Here is a 19,247-nt window from a genome sequence, read left to right as displayed (position 1 = left end):
CACCCAAAATGGAATTCGCAGTTTTGCTCTGACTCAACCTCAACCTTTCTCTACGGCCCTTTTTCTGAGGGTTCATCTAAGTTTGGTTCATGGCGGAGTCGGTCGAGTTACCGAGCCGGTTGGCGATTCTTCCATTCCGAAACAAGGTGTTGTTGCCTGGCGCGATAATTAGAATTCGATGTACTTCACCGAGCAGGTACTTTTTGAGGCATTTTCGAGATGAAAATTTCTGGGTTTTTGTTTTTTTTTTGGGTTTTCTAGTGTCATTTCTGTGAGAAAATGACCCAATCCTTTTTGGGTGGCTTTTATGAGTTGGAATTGAATTGGGTCTGTTCGGGAGGTAGGAAAATGCGGGGAAAGAAGGGGAATTGATAATTTGAGACCCACTTGTTTGAGTTTGAGTTAATTGAGTTGTGGTTTTTTGGTTCTTGGGAACGGACAGAATGAAAGCTTAAGGTCTGGTCTTTCTTTTAATCTTCTTCATGTTCTCAGCAACCAAATAACGAATTTTCTTTCGCTATTATTTTTCAAATTGGATCATGGGGTTTTCTTTGAGCTAGTGAAGATTGATGAGAAAACCATGGAAAACGAGAAAGAGAATTATCTGTGTGGTGGTCCTACCACAAAGACTCGTTTTCCATTTTTTTTTTGGCAGTCAAACGGAACGTTATGTTCTTAAATTTTCCTTTACATCATGTTCTTTTCCTGGTCTATGCTTGTATTGAAAAGTGAGAGAATCTCTATTGTATCCAAAAATAGTGTTGTACTTGGAATCTGGTATTTATTTGTCATGAATTCTTCTCCGCCTTCTATCGTTTGATCCTTATATTTCTGTTTATTTTTTGAAACTAATCAACATGGTATTTTGATATATACAGTGTGAAATTGGTGGAGCAAGAGTTATGGCAGAGGGAAGAGAAAGGATTAATTGGGATTCTTCCTGTTCGGGATACTGCCGAGATGACCACGGTTGGGCCCTTGTTATCCCAAGGTGAACGCAACTTCCTTTTTGTTACGTTGGCCCCCCTATTGGGTGGTCCATTATACACTCAGCCGTGTACTTGGGTCAACCCCTTTAGGCGTTTTAGTCTGTTTTATACTTTTATCTATCAAAAAGGGGAAAGAGAAAAACTCTTTTTTGTTTTGGTAGTGATGAGCACGTTTGGATTAAGTTTCTTTCATTGCATGTTTTGAGGGAAATGCATTTTATTCATCTGCAGGTGTAGGAACTGATTCTGGAGAGCGAAGCTCAAAAATTCAAGTTGCCACATCAGAATCTAACAAGCCGGATGGAAAAAATCAGCAGGAAGTTATTCATTGGCATACAAGGTATTCTTCATAGAATGAAGTAAAATAAAGTCTATGTCATTAACTAATGCAGGAAGGTCCTCACATTAATGCTGAACTTGACTTGGCTTTATCTCAGCAATGTCCAATTATAAAAACAATGATAACTTATAGTATACATGTATGAGATGGTAATTGGGGAGAAGTACAAACATATCTATATGCTTCAGTTTACCATCCATCTAGTTGTGATTTCAATTTTTTTTTTTATAGAAATTTCTAGGTATCAATCTTAGTCCCAACAATTTTTGGAAGACCCACCTTTATTGTGCTATTTCTCGGTATTTGTTTTAATGTCCTTTTCCAGTTGCATGGTTGATACTGCCATTGTATTTACTTCCCTATTTCTCTAAGTATTCTGATAAGCTTATGTCACATGTAGCACTAATTCCATCACTGTTTTTACCACCGCCTTATGTGGTAGTAGAAAAAGTAATCAGAATGTAATATGTATTTTGCCTTTGTCACCTTTGATACCACCAATCACCACCCACAACATAGTAGAGATGGTTGGTGCATTTAGCATGTTTCATCTTGGTGTTGCTGCAATTTGTTCCTTGTTGATGTGTTGTAACATTTTTTTTTGTTCAGTATTTCCTCAACTTGAGTTTTAAACATGTAATGGATGACCATATTTGAATTGAAAATTCAGAGGGGTTGCTGCTCGAGCTCTACATCTGTCTAGAGGAGTGGAGAAACCTAGTGGGAGGGTTACGTACATAGTTGTCCTTGAAGGTTTGTGCAGATTTAGTGTCCAGGAGCTTAGTACAAGGGGAACATATTATACTGCTCGGATTTCTTCTCTTGATATGAACAAAACTGGTAAGTGAACAATGACAAACTTAGAATTTCTCGTTTATATTTATATAAGTTCTACATTAGATGCTTTGATTTGTACTTTCTTGAATTAATTAATTAAAAAGGATGAAATAATCCCCATATTTGTGAATTTAACCCCTCCTATGTCTTTGTTTGAAGTGTAACCCATTTTTGATATAAATGCCCTCCATTATTTCAAGTATTTACATGTGTGTTTTAAAAGGAAGGGTTATTTTTACAAGAAAAAAATGAGGGCATTTTGTTAAAATGAGGTAAAAAAAGGATGAAGGGTTAGATTTCCAAAATTGGCTTTTCAATGACTCTTTTAATCAAATAACCCTACTTTCTTATGCATCCCTAGTTGATCACTAATTACTGAAGGATTTTATCATGTGTTATCTTCTTATGTTTTGATGTTGTTTTTTCTGTTATGTATGGCAATTTGTAGTGATAGGAGGCAGGAACGTTAACGTTGACCTTAGCATACAAGTATGATATAAGAAATGAAAAGAAAAAGAAACATAAAATAAAACCTTAAAAATAGTGTAAAGGGGCCCACTAAAGTGACTTACAACATTGCCATTGCAGTTAGTGGGTATTAACTTATTGATAAAAACAGTTGGCATGGTTTTTTTGTGGGCAAAAAAAAGAAGAAGGTTTGGGTAGCAAGCCCTTTGTGTTTGTTTTGGACAGTGTGGAAGGCCGGGAACAACATTGCTTTGAATAATGAGGTTTTTTTCCATCCAAAAGCTGGAAAGGGAGTTTGTTTGCTTTATATGGTCTGAGTCTAAGTTGTTTGTAGATGATTGCCCACTGATTGGTAGGTTTTTTTGAATGGTTGGGTACTTGTTGAGGTTTTTTTCTGTTACATTTTGGTTGAGCATTGGTGGTGAAGGGGAGTTTGTTTTCTTGTATAGCTTGGGGCGCTTTTCTGGCTGCTCTTTTTCTTTAATTTAATTCTTTATTTATCCAAAAAAAAAAAAAAAAACTAATTACATAAAACCAGTGATCCCTATTCGTAAACCAAGTTGTTTACATAGACCTAGTAATCCCTTTTCAAATGATTCCAATACAAAGACTATTCAAAATAAACCAAGTTGATCTCACAAGCCAAAATGCAACCATAGCTTCTAGTTGTGCATTTTGCTCAAGCAGTGATGGTTATGCATGAACTTATTAAAACTCTATTCTGTTTGATCAGTAACCAGAGTCTATGCATCTGGCATTCTATGTGAACTCCTTTGTTCAAATTCAATGCAAGAATGAGAAAATGCAATCATTCAACAATAACAAGTGCAATAGAATATTAGAGAGATAGAGGGAGAGAAAAAGCAAATGCCTAATTTAACATAGTTCGGCAGAATCCTATCTATGTCCACGATCCTCAAGCTCCACTGAAGCCTTATGGTTGCTTCACCATGTAAGGATCCTTCAAACCAAAGTTTCTTCAAAGTACGATAGGTTTTAAGGTAGTAATCATCTTTACAAAGTTCATTAAGTTTTGTCTCTCACTCAAAAACCCACTCTCACATGGTACAATTGGTATGAATGAAGATTAATCCAAGAGCTTAAACAAGTGAGATTACAAGGAAAAGTAGTTAGACCCAAAGGTGCATTTATGAGGTATACAAGTTGATTATAATTACACTAGTGATGTATTGAAGACTCAAAATGATTGAGAACAATGATTTTCAAGAGTTAGGTAGGTCATAGATGAGGTTCAAGAGTCTTTTATATCAGATAAATGCAAGAAAGAGCCCATAGATATAAATTCCGCTCAATTGGTTGATTGACCGGTTGACCACCTGACCACCTTTTGGCAATAAATGCATTTTGCAGGTGATTGTTATAGGGCAAAACAGACAGATTGCTTGATTGATCAGTCACTCGTCCCCTTAGCCACAACCAAAGACACAATTTTGGAGGAAGTTAGCATTGCCTAACTGGTCAACCAACTGGTTGGCACCTGTGCTGCACTTCTCCAATAGGTAGCACATTTGGGGTCTGTAGCATCTTGGTTTGGTCTAGTTTTGGTTCTAGCACTTTTTTGAAATTATTTTTAAGGTGTTTTTTTTTTTTTTTGATAGGTGTAGATCAAATATATTAACAACGCCTAACAAAAGAGCGCATAGAAGCATGCACAATGCATACAAGAGTGCCAAAAGGCTAAATACAATGGAGGAAGATACAAAAAACAACATCCTTGTCTTACTTAGAGTTCAACCAATCAATAAAGATAATGAGTAATTTTCTATTTACCCTCTAATCTACTCTAAAGAATTATATATGAAGGTTGTTTGATCAATTGACCTGCTCTTTTGGTATTTTCAAATGCTATCCTATTTCTCTCCTTCCATATGGTCTCAAATAAGTACAAAAGAACTGCTCTTCGATATTTCTTTCTCTTCTTCCCAACAAAAGATCCATGTTAGCTTAGAAGTACTTATCTAAGGAGAGCATCACCTATTGTACACCAAGGAGAGTACAAATTAGTTGCCACAGCATGACTGCTTTGGAGCATTAAAGGATGATTTGATCAATTGTTTCTTCTTCTCCTTTACACAAGTAGCATCTAATTAGTGTCCTCTAACCCCTCCTTTTGAGTTGATCCAATGTTAATATTCTTCCCCACATAGCTTCCTAAGCGAAAAAGCCATTCCTCATCGGAACCCACATATTTCAAACAATACAAGAGGGGAATGCTGCCATTCTTCCATTAGATAAAGAGGAATATAGAGATTTAATTGTGAATTTGACACACTTTGAATTTGGCCAAATTATTATATCCTTTATATTCCCACTAATTGTTTGCGCTTGCAATCTCCTAAAAAGTCTTTGACCTCGTCTACGTCCAAATCATGAATTTATCTTGTGAGCCTAGGGTTCTAACAACCTTCCTCCCTTTCTTACTCCAACACCTTAGTTGCCCATGCATCTTTAGCGATGTCTATCAAGAATAACATAGGAAAGACCTCTCCCATGGGTTCATCAACGTACTACTTATCCTTCCAAAATTTTCGATTGTTTCCCATCTTAATTCCAGTTCTGCTATTAAACACCTTTCTCTCGCTCTTGATTGCCTTCCACACACTCACCCCATACTCTTCCCTAACTTCTTTAGAGCACCATCTCCTCTCTTCCTCCACATACTTCCTGTAATCACCTGTTTCTAAAGGGATTTGTCCTTGGTTGTGAATTTCCAACACCATTTATTGGGAAGAGCCTTGTTAAGAATGGACAAGCTTCTAATACTCAAGCCCCCACTCCTCTCAAGCATTCCTTCTCCCCAAAAGAAATCCCCTTGGACCTTTGCAGCTTTAAACTTACCTTTCTCAATTCGACAAATAATGGCATGTAGTTGGTAAGCTAGATAGGTTGTTAAGTTTTATAAGATCTAAAATGGGTTTTTCATTTTAATGAGCTCAACTTTGAAAATGTTTTCGTGAAATGAAAAAACCTATCATTAAATAGTTATCTTGTTAAGGATGCTTTAATTTTTTTTTTTTAAATGGATTAAAGTCTACTTTCATTATACCTTGACTTAACTTTATAAAAGAAATTTTAGTTGATGCATGATCTTCATTTTTAAACTCCCATTTTCTTCATTTTCAAGCTCCTCCTTTCTTCTTGAAATTGATTTGATACAACTTGTAATATTATATCCTGCATTCGCTTGAGGAAAATGATTAAGTGCCAATCCTTTGTTCTATTATCATCAAAATTAGGTTGAGAAACCTTGGGCTAACATCCTAGAATCAAGTTTGAATATATGTGTTACTGTTCAAATGGAGCATTTCTATTGTGGCATTACTATTATGGCATCACTACGTGTTTGTTAAACCATGGATCACCATTAACTATTGAACTTCATTTATCTGTTTGGGGAATGCAGGTTGAACAAATATGTTTATATTAAACTATCATTTTGGAATTATAATATTGCAAGTATTCACTGAGAAGTACTGTTCTTAAGTATGATATCAGCAGATTTCATTGATTTGACTTTGTAAAAAATTCAGGCATGATTTATTGCAGATTATGAGGAAGGTTTTTGTTTTTATATATATGTATATATATTTTTTAATTTTTTTATTCACTTCCGTTTTCCTTTCTTTTCTCTTTGGGATTGGGACCTAGTTGAGATGGGCCAGCTTAGAAATAAGGCGTAAGTCGAGATAAGTTTTCAGGTAACAAAGACATTTTACATTAAAATAATAAATATATCTTAGGAGGTTAATTTCTGTGAAGAAAATCTAGGGTTTTTTATTTTTATTTTTCATGTAGTTATTATTTTTTCAGTCTATGGGCATTCTGTAAACCCTTTTTCCAGGAGGTTTTGTACCTTTGTTTCTCTATAAGGACCTGTAGTCTTTTAGTTGATGGAGTTTCTGAGCTCATTATACTAACATTTCTTTGATGGTAAAGCCGTGCATCATGAATAGTTTCTCACTGTATTAAAAGACCTTGTTTCAGATCATCCTCAGTGGTGATTTTAGATGTAATGATACCTATTTTCAAAACATTTAGTGGAGTAATTTAATATTATGATAACATGACCGTTATTGTGTAAATGATGGGATCTAGTTTTAAGCACTCATCATGTCTAGATTCTGAATTGTTCTCATTTCTCTATTTCCAATCAGAAATGGAGCAAGTAGAGCAAGATCCAGAGTTCATAGCATTGTCTCGCCAATTCAAAGCTACTGCCATGGAACTTATCTCTGTTCTTGAGCAGGTAACTTTTTGAACTTCAAAATTTTGGTGAAAATGATCTCACTGAGAATTCATTTCCCAATTCTTGATCTTGCGACTGGTAGTCTAGCATTTTGAAATTTTTTGTTCTTATTAATGTTTTGCTTATTTATTATGATTGTTAGAGAAAATGACTTGTCTTTCTAAGACATGGTTAAAGAACATTGTCATTGGATTCTTCATGTAAGGATTGAATGTGTAGCATGTGCTAAGGATTGAATGTGTGTTCACACACTCAATGCTACCAGAATCTGATTTTGGTATTAGTGCATATATTTCATATTGACTGGAAAACTTTGCCTTAAGATTTTGATTCTTTTATTACTATAAGGGTGTCTAAGTATTGTTGTTTGGCATGATATTTTGGGAGCATTGTTCTATTAGTAACTCTTGTTCTAATTTTTGTTCATAGAAGCAAAAAACTGGTGGAAGAACGAAAGTACTTTTGGAGACAGTTCCAGTTCACAAATTGGCAGATATTTTTGTTGCTAGCTTTGAGATAAGTTTTGAGGAACAGTTATCAATGTTGGATTCAGTTGATCTGAAAGTAAGGCTTTCAAAAGCCACTGAGTTAGTTGATCGGCATTTGCAAGTAAGCTATTAATTCAGTGGCATTTAACATCTATTTCATTTAGATCCAGTTGTCCAGATATTTCCTCTGGCCTTTTCGGAATCATGTCATTTATGTTTGCTTATGACAGTCGATACGTGTAGCAGAGAAGATTACCCAAAAGGTGGAGGGACAGTTGTCAAAGTCACAAAAGGAATTTCTTCTCCGTCAGCAGGTTTGATTTCTCTATTGACTAGATACCCTTCTTTAGAAGTGAGAGGAATTTCACCAAAAAAATATTGGCCTTTTGTTTGGAGCTTGTACTAACATTTTTTATGTGAGGTTTTGCCCTTATTGCCATAAAAGGTGGAACGACAATGTTTGATTAGTTAATGGTTGTTGACCATATTTGAAGGCATGTGATGCTTGCACTTTGTCTTGGGGAAAAAACTTGAGCAAATCCCTAAAAAGAAAAATTACGGTTTCATATCTTTTTATGCTTGCACCTATGATTTTGAGATGCACGCAGCACTGTCCTCATGGACTATCCTTATATCTGAAGCATTCATCTTTCATACTTAGAAAAAAAATTCTGAAAAAATTACACGCTATGACCAAAATTTCATATGGTCAATGCACTAGAGCTAATTCTCTTCCCTCAATGCCTTCCGGATTTCAAATCAAGGATTTCCTTTCTCAGCATTGGAGGGAACTCTCTCTCTCTCTCTCTCTATATATATATATATATATATATATGTCACGCACACATATGCATATGCACACCTTCTGTCATCTACACGGTTTTTTCTTTCTTGGATCTGTTCTTCCATGATTGTTTTTGAAACTAACAGTTAATAGTTGTATGTAAGTTTAAATCCCTTGGCTTTTAAAACATTGCATGCTATTGAAGGGGAAAGTTATTTGGTTTGTAATACTTATCTGAGTCTCTGGATATAGTGATGGAAATTATTGCTCGTAGTTCCATTGGTTTTCTTGCTAACCATCTATGTTCTATGTCATCCACTCATGCTGAAAGTCATTTTTTGGGGATTACATGATCCAGTGAAGTCATGCCTTGGAATTAAGATATAATTTTTGGGGATGAATTATAATTTTCAAACCTTTTAAATAGCCTGGTCACTCTGTAGCCATACTAGGAGCTTTATGTCTTTATGTAACTGTTTATATTTATTGCAAGTTATTAAACTGGTTAGAATACATTCAAGCATTTAAATTTGCATGCATTCCTGTACATTAGACATCAAATTTGTGTGACAATCAAGGACGAAGTACCAAACTTTTCTTGTTTTCAATTTTATTGAATTTGCAGTAGTAAGGACCCAGAGTATAAGTTCATTGATCAAGAGTTGTGGATTGTCTTTGGCTTTTTGTACTGACATGGTTGGAACTTCTTAAAGAAGAAAGCCATACTCTTCAACATTTGTCAAACCATCAAGTTTATTAAGGCAAAACAAAGCCAAAGACTTTTAGAGGGTACTAATCCAGGCAAACTTAGAAAGTTCCTCAAAAGAAGTTAAAGGCCAAAGTAAAATTCCTTTAACAACGTGAGTCCCATACAATGTTTAGTAGTATCTATCTGTAAGCATACTAACCAACCCTAAGACTGTGTTAATGTTTGATTTTAGCTGTTAGATCTAATCAGACACATCCATCTATGGCACATTAAGAAGCAACATGCAAAAATTTAGATATGCTTAAGCTGCTTTAATGATAATGATACTGTTACATGGCCCTTGTTTAGAACAACTGCTCCTGCTTTATTGGGGCATTTGATATAGATGTTCGGGTGACTTCTTATATTGAATATTTTGGAAACATCTTGGCTGATTGTGCTGCTAAAGAACCTTTTTCTCAGCCTTCTTCTTCTTATTATTTCCTGCCACTGATGATACCTGAATTTACCTGATGCTGGTTGTTGTAGGGCGGTTAGCACCTTGAGGTTTGGGTCCCCATGGAGAGTCCTAAGGGCTTGGCCATGGAAGATTCCTCGGTTATAAAAAGAAAAAATATTATTATTATTATTTTAAAATTCTTTGCTGCACTTTTCTGACCTTTACATATCTGAGTTATTTTCCTTGGACAATTTCTTTTGGTATTCCAGATGAGGGCTATAAAAGAGGAGCTTGGTGACAATGATGACGATGAGGATGATGTGGCTGCACTGGAAAGAAAGATGCAAAGTGCAGGAATGCCTCCAAATATCTGGAAGCATGCACAAAGGGAGTTAAGGTATAATATGTTGTAAATGTAGATTTAAAGGAATGACTATCCTGCTAAGGGTGTATAGATATTGTCTTTCAGCATGCATGAAAGAAAAGGATGCTTTTCATGCTTTGGAGAATCATAAAAGCCTAATGTAGGAGTTTGAGAGGTTTTTTTGATCTTCAACCATCATGAGTTATATTTTAAGTTGTAGAGATCTTCGTCTTAAAGTCCAAAACTGGTCTAACCAGGTGATTAGGACAGGTTGTTGGAACATATGCACTTGAGAAGTGTCCGACTGGAATGTTTCAGTACAAAATGAACTGTGATAGGGTGTTGGTGCCCAAGATGGTATTCAACACATGTATTGATTCATTTGGCATGGTAAAAGGTATGCTAAAATAGGATGACTCATGGTTTCAGACAGTTGGATGTACAGAATTTATCCACCAGAACCAGTGCATAATGTTGTATCTTCTACTAGTTGTACCCATAAATATCTCACATTGTTCATGTGGTTGAGTCCAAGATTTTTCACACTTTAAGGCATCTGTTTCTCTTGGGCTTTGGGATGTTTCCTTTAGTGATGTTGTGCAGTACCTTGAAACTAGCTCAGGCTCCTCCTCTTCATCCAGTTATATGATCCTTGGGCAACCTGCTGATCGGGTTTGAGGCCTTATGTAAACTCCTCTCTGTCCATATTCTATGTAATTTTAAAGACCTTTAAGGAGTCCCACCCTCTTTGGCTGAGATTCTTGCTTTCAAAGGGGGAGCGAATTTGAGGGAGTGATGCTTTTATCCAGACATGCTGAGCTAGCATTCCTTGTTTTCTTTCTATGTGTGTGTGTGTGTGCGCTTTTTTTTTTCCCCTTTTCCCTTTCTTGTATCTTCTTATGTTTCTTTGTTAGTGAATAGATCTTCTTCTCTACTTTATTTATATTTTTAAAATTCTTTTAGCTTTCTTTTAGTATCATCTATCTTCTCTTCAGAAAAGGATTTTTAAAGCTTTTTTCATGCTTTGTTGGTGGACTGTTTACTGTTAAGCATTATGGGGCACCTTCTATACAATGATGTGATTGTTGATTATCAATAATAGTTACCTATATTTCAAGAGGATGCTGGAAATTGTACTTGATGTTTGTTTCTTTTTCTTGTGGCTAATATTTGTTTAAACTTGTTAGTTTTAGGAAGCTGAATACTTGGTAATTTAGCTCTGAGATCTTGTAGCATACACCCTAGTTTATGATTCTTTCTTAATGAGAAACTTTTGCTGAATACTTGCTCTATGTTGAACTTCAATGCTTGCATTCTCAGCCCTCAGCGCTCTAATCAAGTGCTGAATTTTGATTTTGAAGATCTAGATTCTAGTTGGTACTTTATTTTGATTCCTACTGCAAATACTTATTTCAGGCGACTCAAGAAAATGCAACCTCAACAACCTGGATATAATAGTTCACGTGTTTATCTGGAGCTTCTTGCTGATCTGCCCTGGCAGAAGGCCAGTGAAGAACATGAATTGGACTTAAGAGCTGCAAAAGAGCGTCTTGACAGTGATCACTATGGTTTAGTCAAGGTCAAGCAACGGATTATAGAGTATCTGGCTGTTCGCAAGGTTGACCAATTATCTATTTCTAGGGGTGTTGAATGTCCCTAATGCTTTGTATTGAAACTCATGTGTGTTTTATTTTAATTATCTATATAACAGCTTAAACCAGATGCGAGAGGCCCAGTCTTGTGCTTTGTTGGTCCACCAGGTGTTGGGAAAACATCTCTGGCATCATCTATTGCTTCTGCCTTGGGCAGGAAATTTGTACGCATATCACTTGGTGGTGTTAAGGATGAGGCTGATATTAGAGGGCATAGGAGGACATACATTGGAAGTATGCCAGGCCGGCTTATTGAAGGATTAAAGGTTGAAACTATTTTAAGGATACAACATTATACTAAGTTTTCTGCAATGTTTGTCGTTAGCTTTGTTAAATGCTTGCAGCAAGGTATTCTTTGGCAATAGAATTCTTAGAAAATTTATGGTATCCTTTCAGATGCATATGTTGATTATGTACGACAACTATCTGTCTATTATGTGTTATAACATACACGGGTTGTGATGCACTATTACATTGGTATTATGTTGGATAGCACCAAAAAATAAACCTGCGGGATACATCCCACAAAAAAAAAAGGAAGGGAAAATAAAAATAAAAAAAGAAGAGAGGTGTTGGATGAGTAATAATATATCAGAAGTAGGATCCTACACATTTTTTCTTACTGATCAAAAAAAAAAAAAAAAAAAGAAGTAGGATCCTACACCCTGGCTTTTCACCTAATGTTGATCCAGATAGCCTAGATAAAGTAAAGCCCTTTCTCTTAGGATAGCTCTCTGTACACATGCTCTTTTGTAGCAATTGTCTTTTGAAATGCTTTAATATATATCTGGAACCATTTATTGTCTGATTCCCCACTCCTATTCTAGCTTTGTAGATGGAGCTTACAAGGTTGTTCTTCAATTGATAAAGCATCATAGAGAGCTGTTCTATACTGTATTTCCATGCATTAATTAATTCAAGAAATTGTTGACTAGTTAGTTGGCTTCTTTGCTCTGCAATTTCCAAATATGTTCAGCATGATTTTTCCCTGTAACCCCCTGTTATTATGGGCTACTACCCTGTAATCCTTGAATCATCTTTACTTCACATTCTAGGAGTTGTATGTGCATATTACTGACAACATAAATTAGTCTATTTTCATGTGAGCATCTTATAGTGCTTGCATTATTATGGAATTAAGGATTCCCTTTTGATTTACTCCATTGAGCGTGTCTAATTAGAGGCTAGCTGCCTCCATGGCTTCCTTGGAGTGGCTTGCCTCTCTCCTTTGATTTATGCTTTTCATAATTTAAAGAAAAGCAGAAATGTTCAATAAATATTGTTGCAGATAAAAGAAAGTACAGCAGAAATGTCTCTATGGCTCCCTTGAGGTGGTCACGAGTTTCAACTAAGTGTTAAACAGGCCTCAGGGGTGAATATACGTGAACATTGACTGATATGGATGACTGCATAATCTTGTATCATTAATCTGTTGAATTTTTTGTTGAAAGAATCAAGAATTTAATCCACAGGCTACAAATCAAGATCATTTGGTTGAGTTTGAAATTGTTGATATTATTTGTTTGTGCACTCAGATCCTGTGGTCCTCAGGGGGCTGAGCTGATATGTGACCAAATGTAGGTCTAGCTGACTGGATTCTGAATGCAGCAGTGTGTTGAACTATGTGATCTGGTGGATTCTTATTTTGGTTTTGGATTCTTTTCTAATATTCTATGACTGAACACAATGTACTGGTTAAATATCTATTTATGGTTACTTTGATTTGCTTGCTTGAGGAAGACTAAACTGTCATTTCTTATTATAACTTTCAGAGAGTAGGTGTTAGCAATCCAGTTATGCTGCTAGATGAGATTGATAAAACAGGTTCTGATGTTCGTGGGGATCCAGCTTCAGCACTATTGGAGGTTCTTGACCCTGAACAGAACAAAACATTCAATGATCAGTATCCTATTTTCTTCAGGATGTTCTTCAATGAATCTTAGTTTTGGCTCTTCTAAACTGCCTGTTTTTTCCCCTTAAGATTAAATACTCTTGAGTAATTCATTGAAAAAAAATGGTTTACAAATCTTACACCTTATGACTTATGAACATGTGTTTTATTCATTGTGCAAGACTTGTGTACTAATATCTTATTATACAGATCTAAAAGTCTTGCTTCCAGTGATTATCATGTGATAGTTGGCTGTTGAATGTTAGAACTCTAAATTGGATGATTCATATGCTAAGGTTTTTAACTTTTTCTGTTTCCTGGCTCCTTCCAGTTACCAGGCAAGGTTCTTCATTACCTTGCTTACAACCCTGTCCTCTGTAGGAAATTTCATAGGTTACAAACAGGATATTTGGATAGGGTTTGTCTCTGGTGTATGAAACATTTTCTTTTTGATAAGAAACAACAAAATTCATTGATCAATGATCAAGAAAAGCATAGGGAATAAGCAGTCCTTCCAGAAAGAACACTAGGAGTGTCAAGTATAGTTGAGTCAACAAAATACAATCGAACCACCAAAAGGGAAGTATGACAAATAGCACTAAAAAATAACTGTAGGCTGACCCCAAAACCAAGGTACAAAGTTCAGGGAGCTAAAAACTCTCCTTCAAACACCTCTAACACAGAAAAATCTTACTTGGCTAGCCTATCTGCAGTTTGGTTGGTGAAGCAAGGGATCCATGTAAAAGAACAGCCCAACTCTATGGATAAATTAAAAATCTTGTGCAACAAATTATCCCATTTCCAGTGGCCTTGTTTTTTCTCCAGGAGATAACTGCATTTGCATGATTTTTTGAACCTTCAATATGAATTTTTGAACTTTCAATAGGGTTTGGGTGACTTTAAGTTCTGATATTGTTCATTAATGCAACTGTATCTGAAGTATTCCTTAATCAAACATCTATAGCTATTTGAATGTTCCATATGACCTTTCAAAGGTGATTTTTGTGGCAACTGCAAATAGGGTGCAGCCTATCCCTCCGCCACTCTTAGACAGGATGGAAGTCATTGAGCTGCCTGGTTATACCCCTGAAGAAAAGCTTAAAATAGCTATGCGACATTTAATACCACGAGTTTTGGATCAGCATGGGTTGAGCTCTGAATTCCTAGAAATATCTGAGGTAATGAATCTATTCTACAGTGTTTTTACCAAGCATTAATGGAATGAAACTTGTAAAATACTCCATCATGATGCTTTTCAGATTTTAGATCATATATCATGATTCACTTATGTCATATCGCTGATGGGATTAAAATCGTTTTTGCTGGTTCCAGTAGCATTTCTAAAAGATTATTGAATGGCATCAACATGTAATGCTAGAGGTTTTTGTTATGTCTATGCGTGTCTGTACATCTGTTCCACTGATGGATTGGTAGCTGAAAACTTCGGAATGTGATTTATTATTTCATGCATTAGTTGGAAGTGCCCTTGTTTGTACGGACAAAGGGCCCACATGATTTTGGAGATCGTCTGAAATAGTTTCAAATAGTTCTACTTCTTGTGCTGATGCACATTAGTATAAGATGGTGCCATTTTTTCCTCTTCATGATGTTGCATTTGGAAACTGAAACACTGGAAATTTTCTGGTGCATAGTTTCAATAATCTCACTTTTGCTGAAGGGATTGGCCTCTTCAATTCTGGAAGGTCATTCAAGAGTCTGGACTATGGATAATACTAAAAGAAAGGGGTTATGTTTCACTGGATGTTCATATTTAGGAGTTTGCAAATTACAACACATTCGTTAGTTCAAGTGTCAATAATATGCTCTCTTGGCTCATCTCATAATTTTTTATGATAGTTAAAACTTGGTAACTTGTTGAACTAGGCGAGCTCTGTTATCCCAAAAGAGCTTAGAAAAGCTTGGAACAATGATATTTGATGATGCAAGGTTTATCATGAGGATGGGGAGGCACTAGACTAATTCACAAACTTCAGTTATATGAACCACTTTGAGGTTTTGCCCTGCAAAATATGATGATTAAGTTACTCTACCTCCCTCCCTCCCTCCTTCCTCTCACCTCCTTTTTGTATTCTTTCCTGAGTTTAGAAAGATTTAGTTTGAGGTGACATATGAAGCTTTAGTGATATTAATTTGACATATGCAGATTTAGTTCTTGGGATTGAGGATCTCATTCGTAGGTGTAAGTTTCCTATTCAAATCATTTGCATGTTCTTTAATGTAATGGAAGGAATATGTAGCCATGCCTCATTCCAAGATAAACAAGATGTGGACTTTTTCTATGAGAGAGTTGGGTGTTTTCATGCTTTGATACACCTGCTGAGTTTAAAGCCATCTCTGGTCATTTTCCTTCTCATGCCACCCAAAAGATAGAAGTCCAGAATGAACTCTTAACACAAGAACCAGCATCTAATTATTCACTTTGTTAATAGATTTTGTGTGTTGATTGTTAGTTTTCAGATGGTCAACAATGTAAACTTTATTCTTTTCTGTTGTGGTAGGCTATGGTGAAACTTGTTATTCAGAGGTACACTAGAGAAGCTGGTGTTCGGAGTCTGGAAAGGAACTTAGCTGCCTTGGCTCGTGCAGCAGCTGTTCAGGTTGCTGAGCAAGAACAAACCATTCCACTCAGCAAAGACATGCACCGGCTTGCTTCACCATTGCTGGACAGCAGACTTGCTGATGGGTCTGAAATGGAAATGGAAGTCATTCCAATGGGTGTAAACAATCAGGAGTTGTCAAACACATTCAGGGTTGCCTCGCCTTTGGTTGTGGATGAGGCTATGCTAGATAAAGTACTTGGGGTAATCATTCCTCTTTTTATTTAGTTACTTTTTAATCAGAATGCTTCATTTTTGAAGTTCTAAGTCCATGTCCTCTTTGAATAGAAATGACTGTTTGTAGCCTTTTTGTTAGAAAATTTTACTCTGCTGTTCCACTTAATTGACTTTTGATGCATAATTTGTCCATTTAAGCACACTAGAAGGCAGTTTGAAGTGTTTCCCTTCTCTTCTGGTGGAATGGAACCTGGGAGAAAGAATTTCCACGTTCCTTTTTTATGTTCTCAAATGCCTTTTGTTATCATATGATTCAAAGAGTTCTAGGGAAGTATCTTTTTAGCATGGGCATTAGGCTAAGGCACCACATGTAAGATGTTGTCCTGAACTAAAAGCAAACTGCAGTTAGACCAAATACCTCTGTTTTCTTATTTACTTACAGCCTGGTTGAGTTTCTCATCATGCTTTACAGATCTGAGAGTGTTTTTTCTTGTACCTTAATGTAGCCTCCAAGATATGATGACAAAGAGACTGCGGAACGAGTTGCAACTGCAGGGGTATCTGTTGGGCTTGTTTGGACTGCTTTTGGTGGAGAAGTTCAATTTGTTGAGGCTACGGCGATGCTGGGAAAGGGTGATTTACATCTAACTGGGCAACTTGGTGATGTTATTAAAGAATCAGCACAAATAGCACTTACATGGGTAATGTATTATTTCACTTTACTTGTTTCGTCTTATATGCTAAGATTGTACTATATCACCTAAACACTGTTACTCAAATAAAGCAGAAAAAGCTTTTATGTTTTCTATCAACAACATTTTTTCTGCAAGCCTTTCATTGCAAACATATATCAACACTCTTCATATGACAGAGCATAGTTCTGTTGAAATTGTATTCTGTTGCTCAATTTTCTTTGACTAGAATAGGAAGCAAACTTACATTGTGTGGCAATCATTTACATACCAGAATGTCTTTTCTGTGCTGTACAATTGTAGTTTCATTGTAAAATGTACTCTTTAACACGCCACTCTTAACATTTTGGCCTTTTTCTTTTTCCTTGGGAAAGTCAGATTTTGCAGATTTATTTATTGTTTTATTTTAATAGGTAAGAGCAAGGGCAGCAGATCTTAAGCTGGCAGCTGCTGAGGAAATCAATCTGCTGCAGGGACGGGATGTTCATATACATTTTCCTGCTGGGGCTGTGCCTAAGGATGGTCCCTCAGCAGGTGTGACTATGGTAACATCATTGGTTTCACTGTTCAGTCAGAAAAGAGTAAGAGCGGATACAGCAATGACTGGAGAGATGACTCTGAGGGGTCTAATATTACCAGTAGGTGGTATCAAAGATAAGGTATGCTTCTGATATTTGGTGGGCTAGTTCTACTCTTATTTGGTTTGTGTAAGAGAATGGTTGTGATATTGTGCATAACTATATTAGGCTGTTTTCTTTTTTCCTCTATTATTGGTTATTACATCTTGGTTTGGGTAATGATTATTCTTTTTGATCACCATCAAATGCTTTGTCAAGTATGTTGGATATATCCACACTGCAGTTATATTGTGCTTTGAGTCCTTTTATTGTCATGTCTATTACCTCATTTTTCAGATGATGAAACTACCCATCCCACCAGGCAATTGATTACTCTTTCCAACAATGATGGGGGCCTTTTTGTATCATAAAATTTACACCTTAAAAGAAAATTATGAAATGTCATCAAAAGATTTTTGAGTACAGGTTGTTTATGGAACCTGGGCTTATGGATCCTCATGTGCGCTTAGGTAGTCAAATTTGATGTTTACAGTTATATGCAGATGAAGATACAGTTCATTATTCTTTGACTATATCCATTAACCAGCAAGTTTAGTAGCAAAGTACTCAGAATTATTGAAAATGCATACTTCGATATGTACCACTGCATACATGGGAAATGAAGTTCTTGTAGATTATTTATTCGAATTTACATTGCAGATATTGGCAGCTCATCGTTATGGTATCAAGAGAGTTATTCTGCCAGAGAGGAACTTGAAGGACTTAGTGGAAGTGCCAACAGCTGTGCTTGCCAGTTTGGAGGTATTTTTGTTTCTGAGTGGCTACAGTGTTTGTTGAATATAAGAGTAACTGTAAAAATTGAGGTTTGCTCTTGGGACTTAATTTTCTTTTACTTCTCAGTGGTACATCCATGTTTGGATCATTTAACTAAACTTGGATCTAAATTCTCATGGGCTCGCATTTGATTTGTGATGGCTTTAGCCTGCAATTTTTAATTTGTCTCCTGAAGGAATCTCTTGGGTTTCTTCAGAAACTTGAACGGCATTAATTATGACCTTCTATATCTCCTTAACCATATTTTTATGAATATGGGAGCAAAGACTAAAAATTATAGTCAAATTTGCTGGTGGGTGGGATATAGTCAGATAATAGGCTCTCTCCAGATGTTTCCCACAGATGCATTAGAGCTGCTCATTTTTTGTGATAATTGGATTACTTTATTTTCTATGAGCTGTACTGGTAGAATGCTTTTCCTGTCTTCTCACTGCTTCATGTTGTAACAGATACTGCTTGCTAAGCGAATGGAAGATGTACTGGAGCAGGCTTTTGAAGGTGGATGCCCATGGAGACGAGACTCAAAATTGTGACAGGACCCTTGACCCATGTATCTAACAAATCTCTGGTGATAAAGATGCTTACTTTCTCAACAAATCTATTGAGCATACAGACTTTGTATTCATTCAGCAAGGGTGAAGGGACCTTCGGCAATTGGAGATTGGAGAAGTGGTTAATGGGTTGAACTGGACATAGTTATGACAAAAGGAAAGAAAGGGCAAAAGTTGCAATATTTATAAACGGGTCTGGCAATGCCATTCCCTTTTTCAAGTTTATAATGAAAATTCTTGGTATGTATTATTCTTTATTCCCACCAAGCTTGTATGTATTGAGGGCAAACAACCGCTTCCTGGTTATTGGTACTGTAACATGTATAAATTATCATTTTATTTGAGCAAGGGAATGCTTGCTTTGATGTATTTCACAATTGATTTGGGGCTTTTCATGTAGAACAAACAGGTCAGGCAAACTATATCTTTGCTGATATTTGCTTTGAATCCTTTATAGCTTGAAATTTCATAATTCCATCTCTGTTTTATGCTACTCTTGAGTCTTGACTTGCTTCTTTCTGGGTATGCATGACAGACCCTGGAGCAGAAGACTTGTATATTTTTAGGTC

At 36.1% G+C, this 19,247-nt stretch overlaps 1 protein-coding gene across 1 annotated transcript; it reads left to right on the top strand.

Moving 5' to 3' along the window:
• LOC117926903 (lon protease homolog 2, peroxisomal) lies at positions 1-19,069 on the top strand. Its single transcript, XM_034846214.1, has 17 exons — positions 1-196; positions 879-991; positions 1,221-1,329; positions 2,000-2,169; positions 6,810-6,901; positions 7,331-7,510; positions 7,620-7,703; positions 9,591-9,718; positions 11,102-11,303; positions 11,397-11,603; positions 13,110-13,240; positions 14,193-14,406; positions 15,748-16,050; positions 16,530-16,724; positions 17,129-17,374; positions 17,993-18,094; positions 18,577-19,069. Exons 1-17 carry the CDS (start codon positions 90-92, stop codon positions 18,658-18,660), a joined length of 2,667 nt encoding a protein of 888 aa, XP_034702105.1. The 5' UTR covers positions 1-89; the 3' UTR covers positions 18,661-19,069.
• The last annotated feature ends 178 nt before the right edge of the window (positions 19,070-19,247 follow it).

The sequence above is a fragment of the Vitis riparia genome, chromosome 2, assembly GCF_004353265.1.
Source record: "Vitis riparia cultivar Riparia Gloire de Montpellier isolate 1030 chromosome 2, EGFV_Vit.rip_1.0, whole genome shotgun sequence".
Lineage (NCBI taxonomy): Eukaryota > Viridiplantae > Streptophyta > Magnoliopsida > Vitales > Vitaceae > Vitis > Vitis riparia.
This window is presented reverse-complemented; position numbering and strand designations above follow the sequence as displayed.

Excerpts from the sequence above, each read along its gene's own strand:
- LOC117926903 (XM_034846214.1), top strand. The coding sequence starts at position 90 with ATGGCGGAGTCGGTCGAGTTACCGAGCCGGTTGGCGATTCTTCCATTC. Across the intron at positions 11,304-11,396 it reads AGTATCTGGCTGTTCGCAAG|CTTAAACCAGATGCGAGAGG; the intron begins GTTGACCAATTA and ends TCTATATAACAG. Across the intron at positions 16,051-16,529 it reads TGCTAGATAAAGTACTTGGG|CCTCCAAGATATGATGACAA; the intron begins GTAATCATTCCT and ends ACCTTAATGTAG.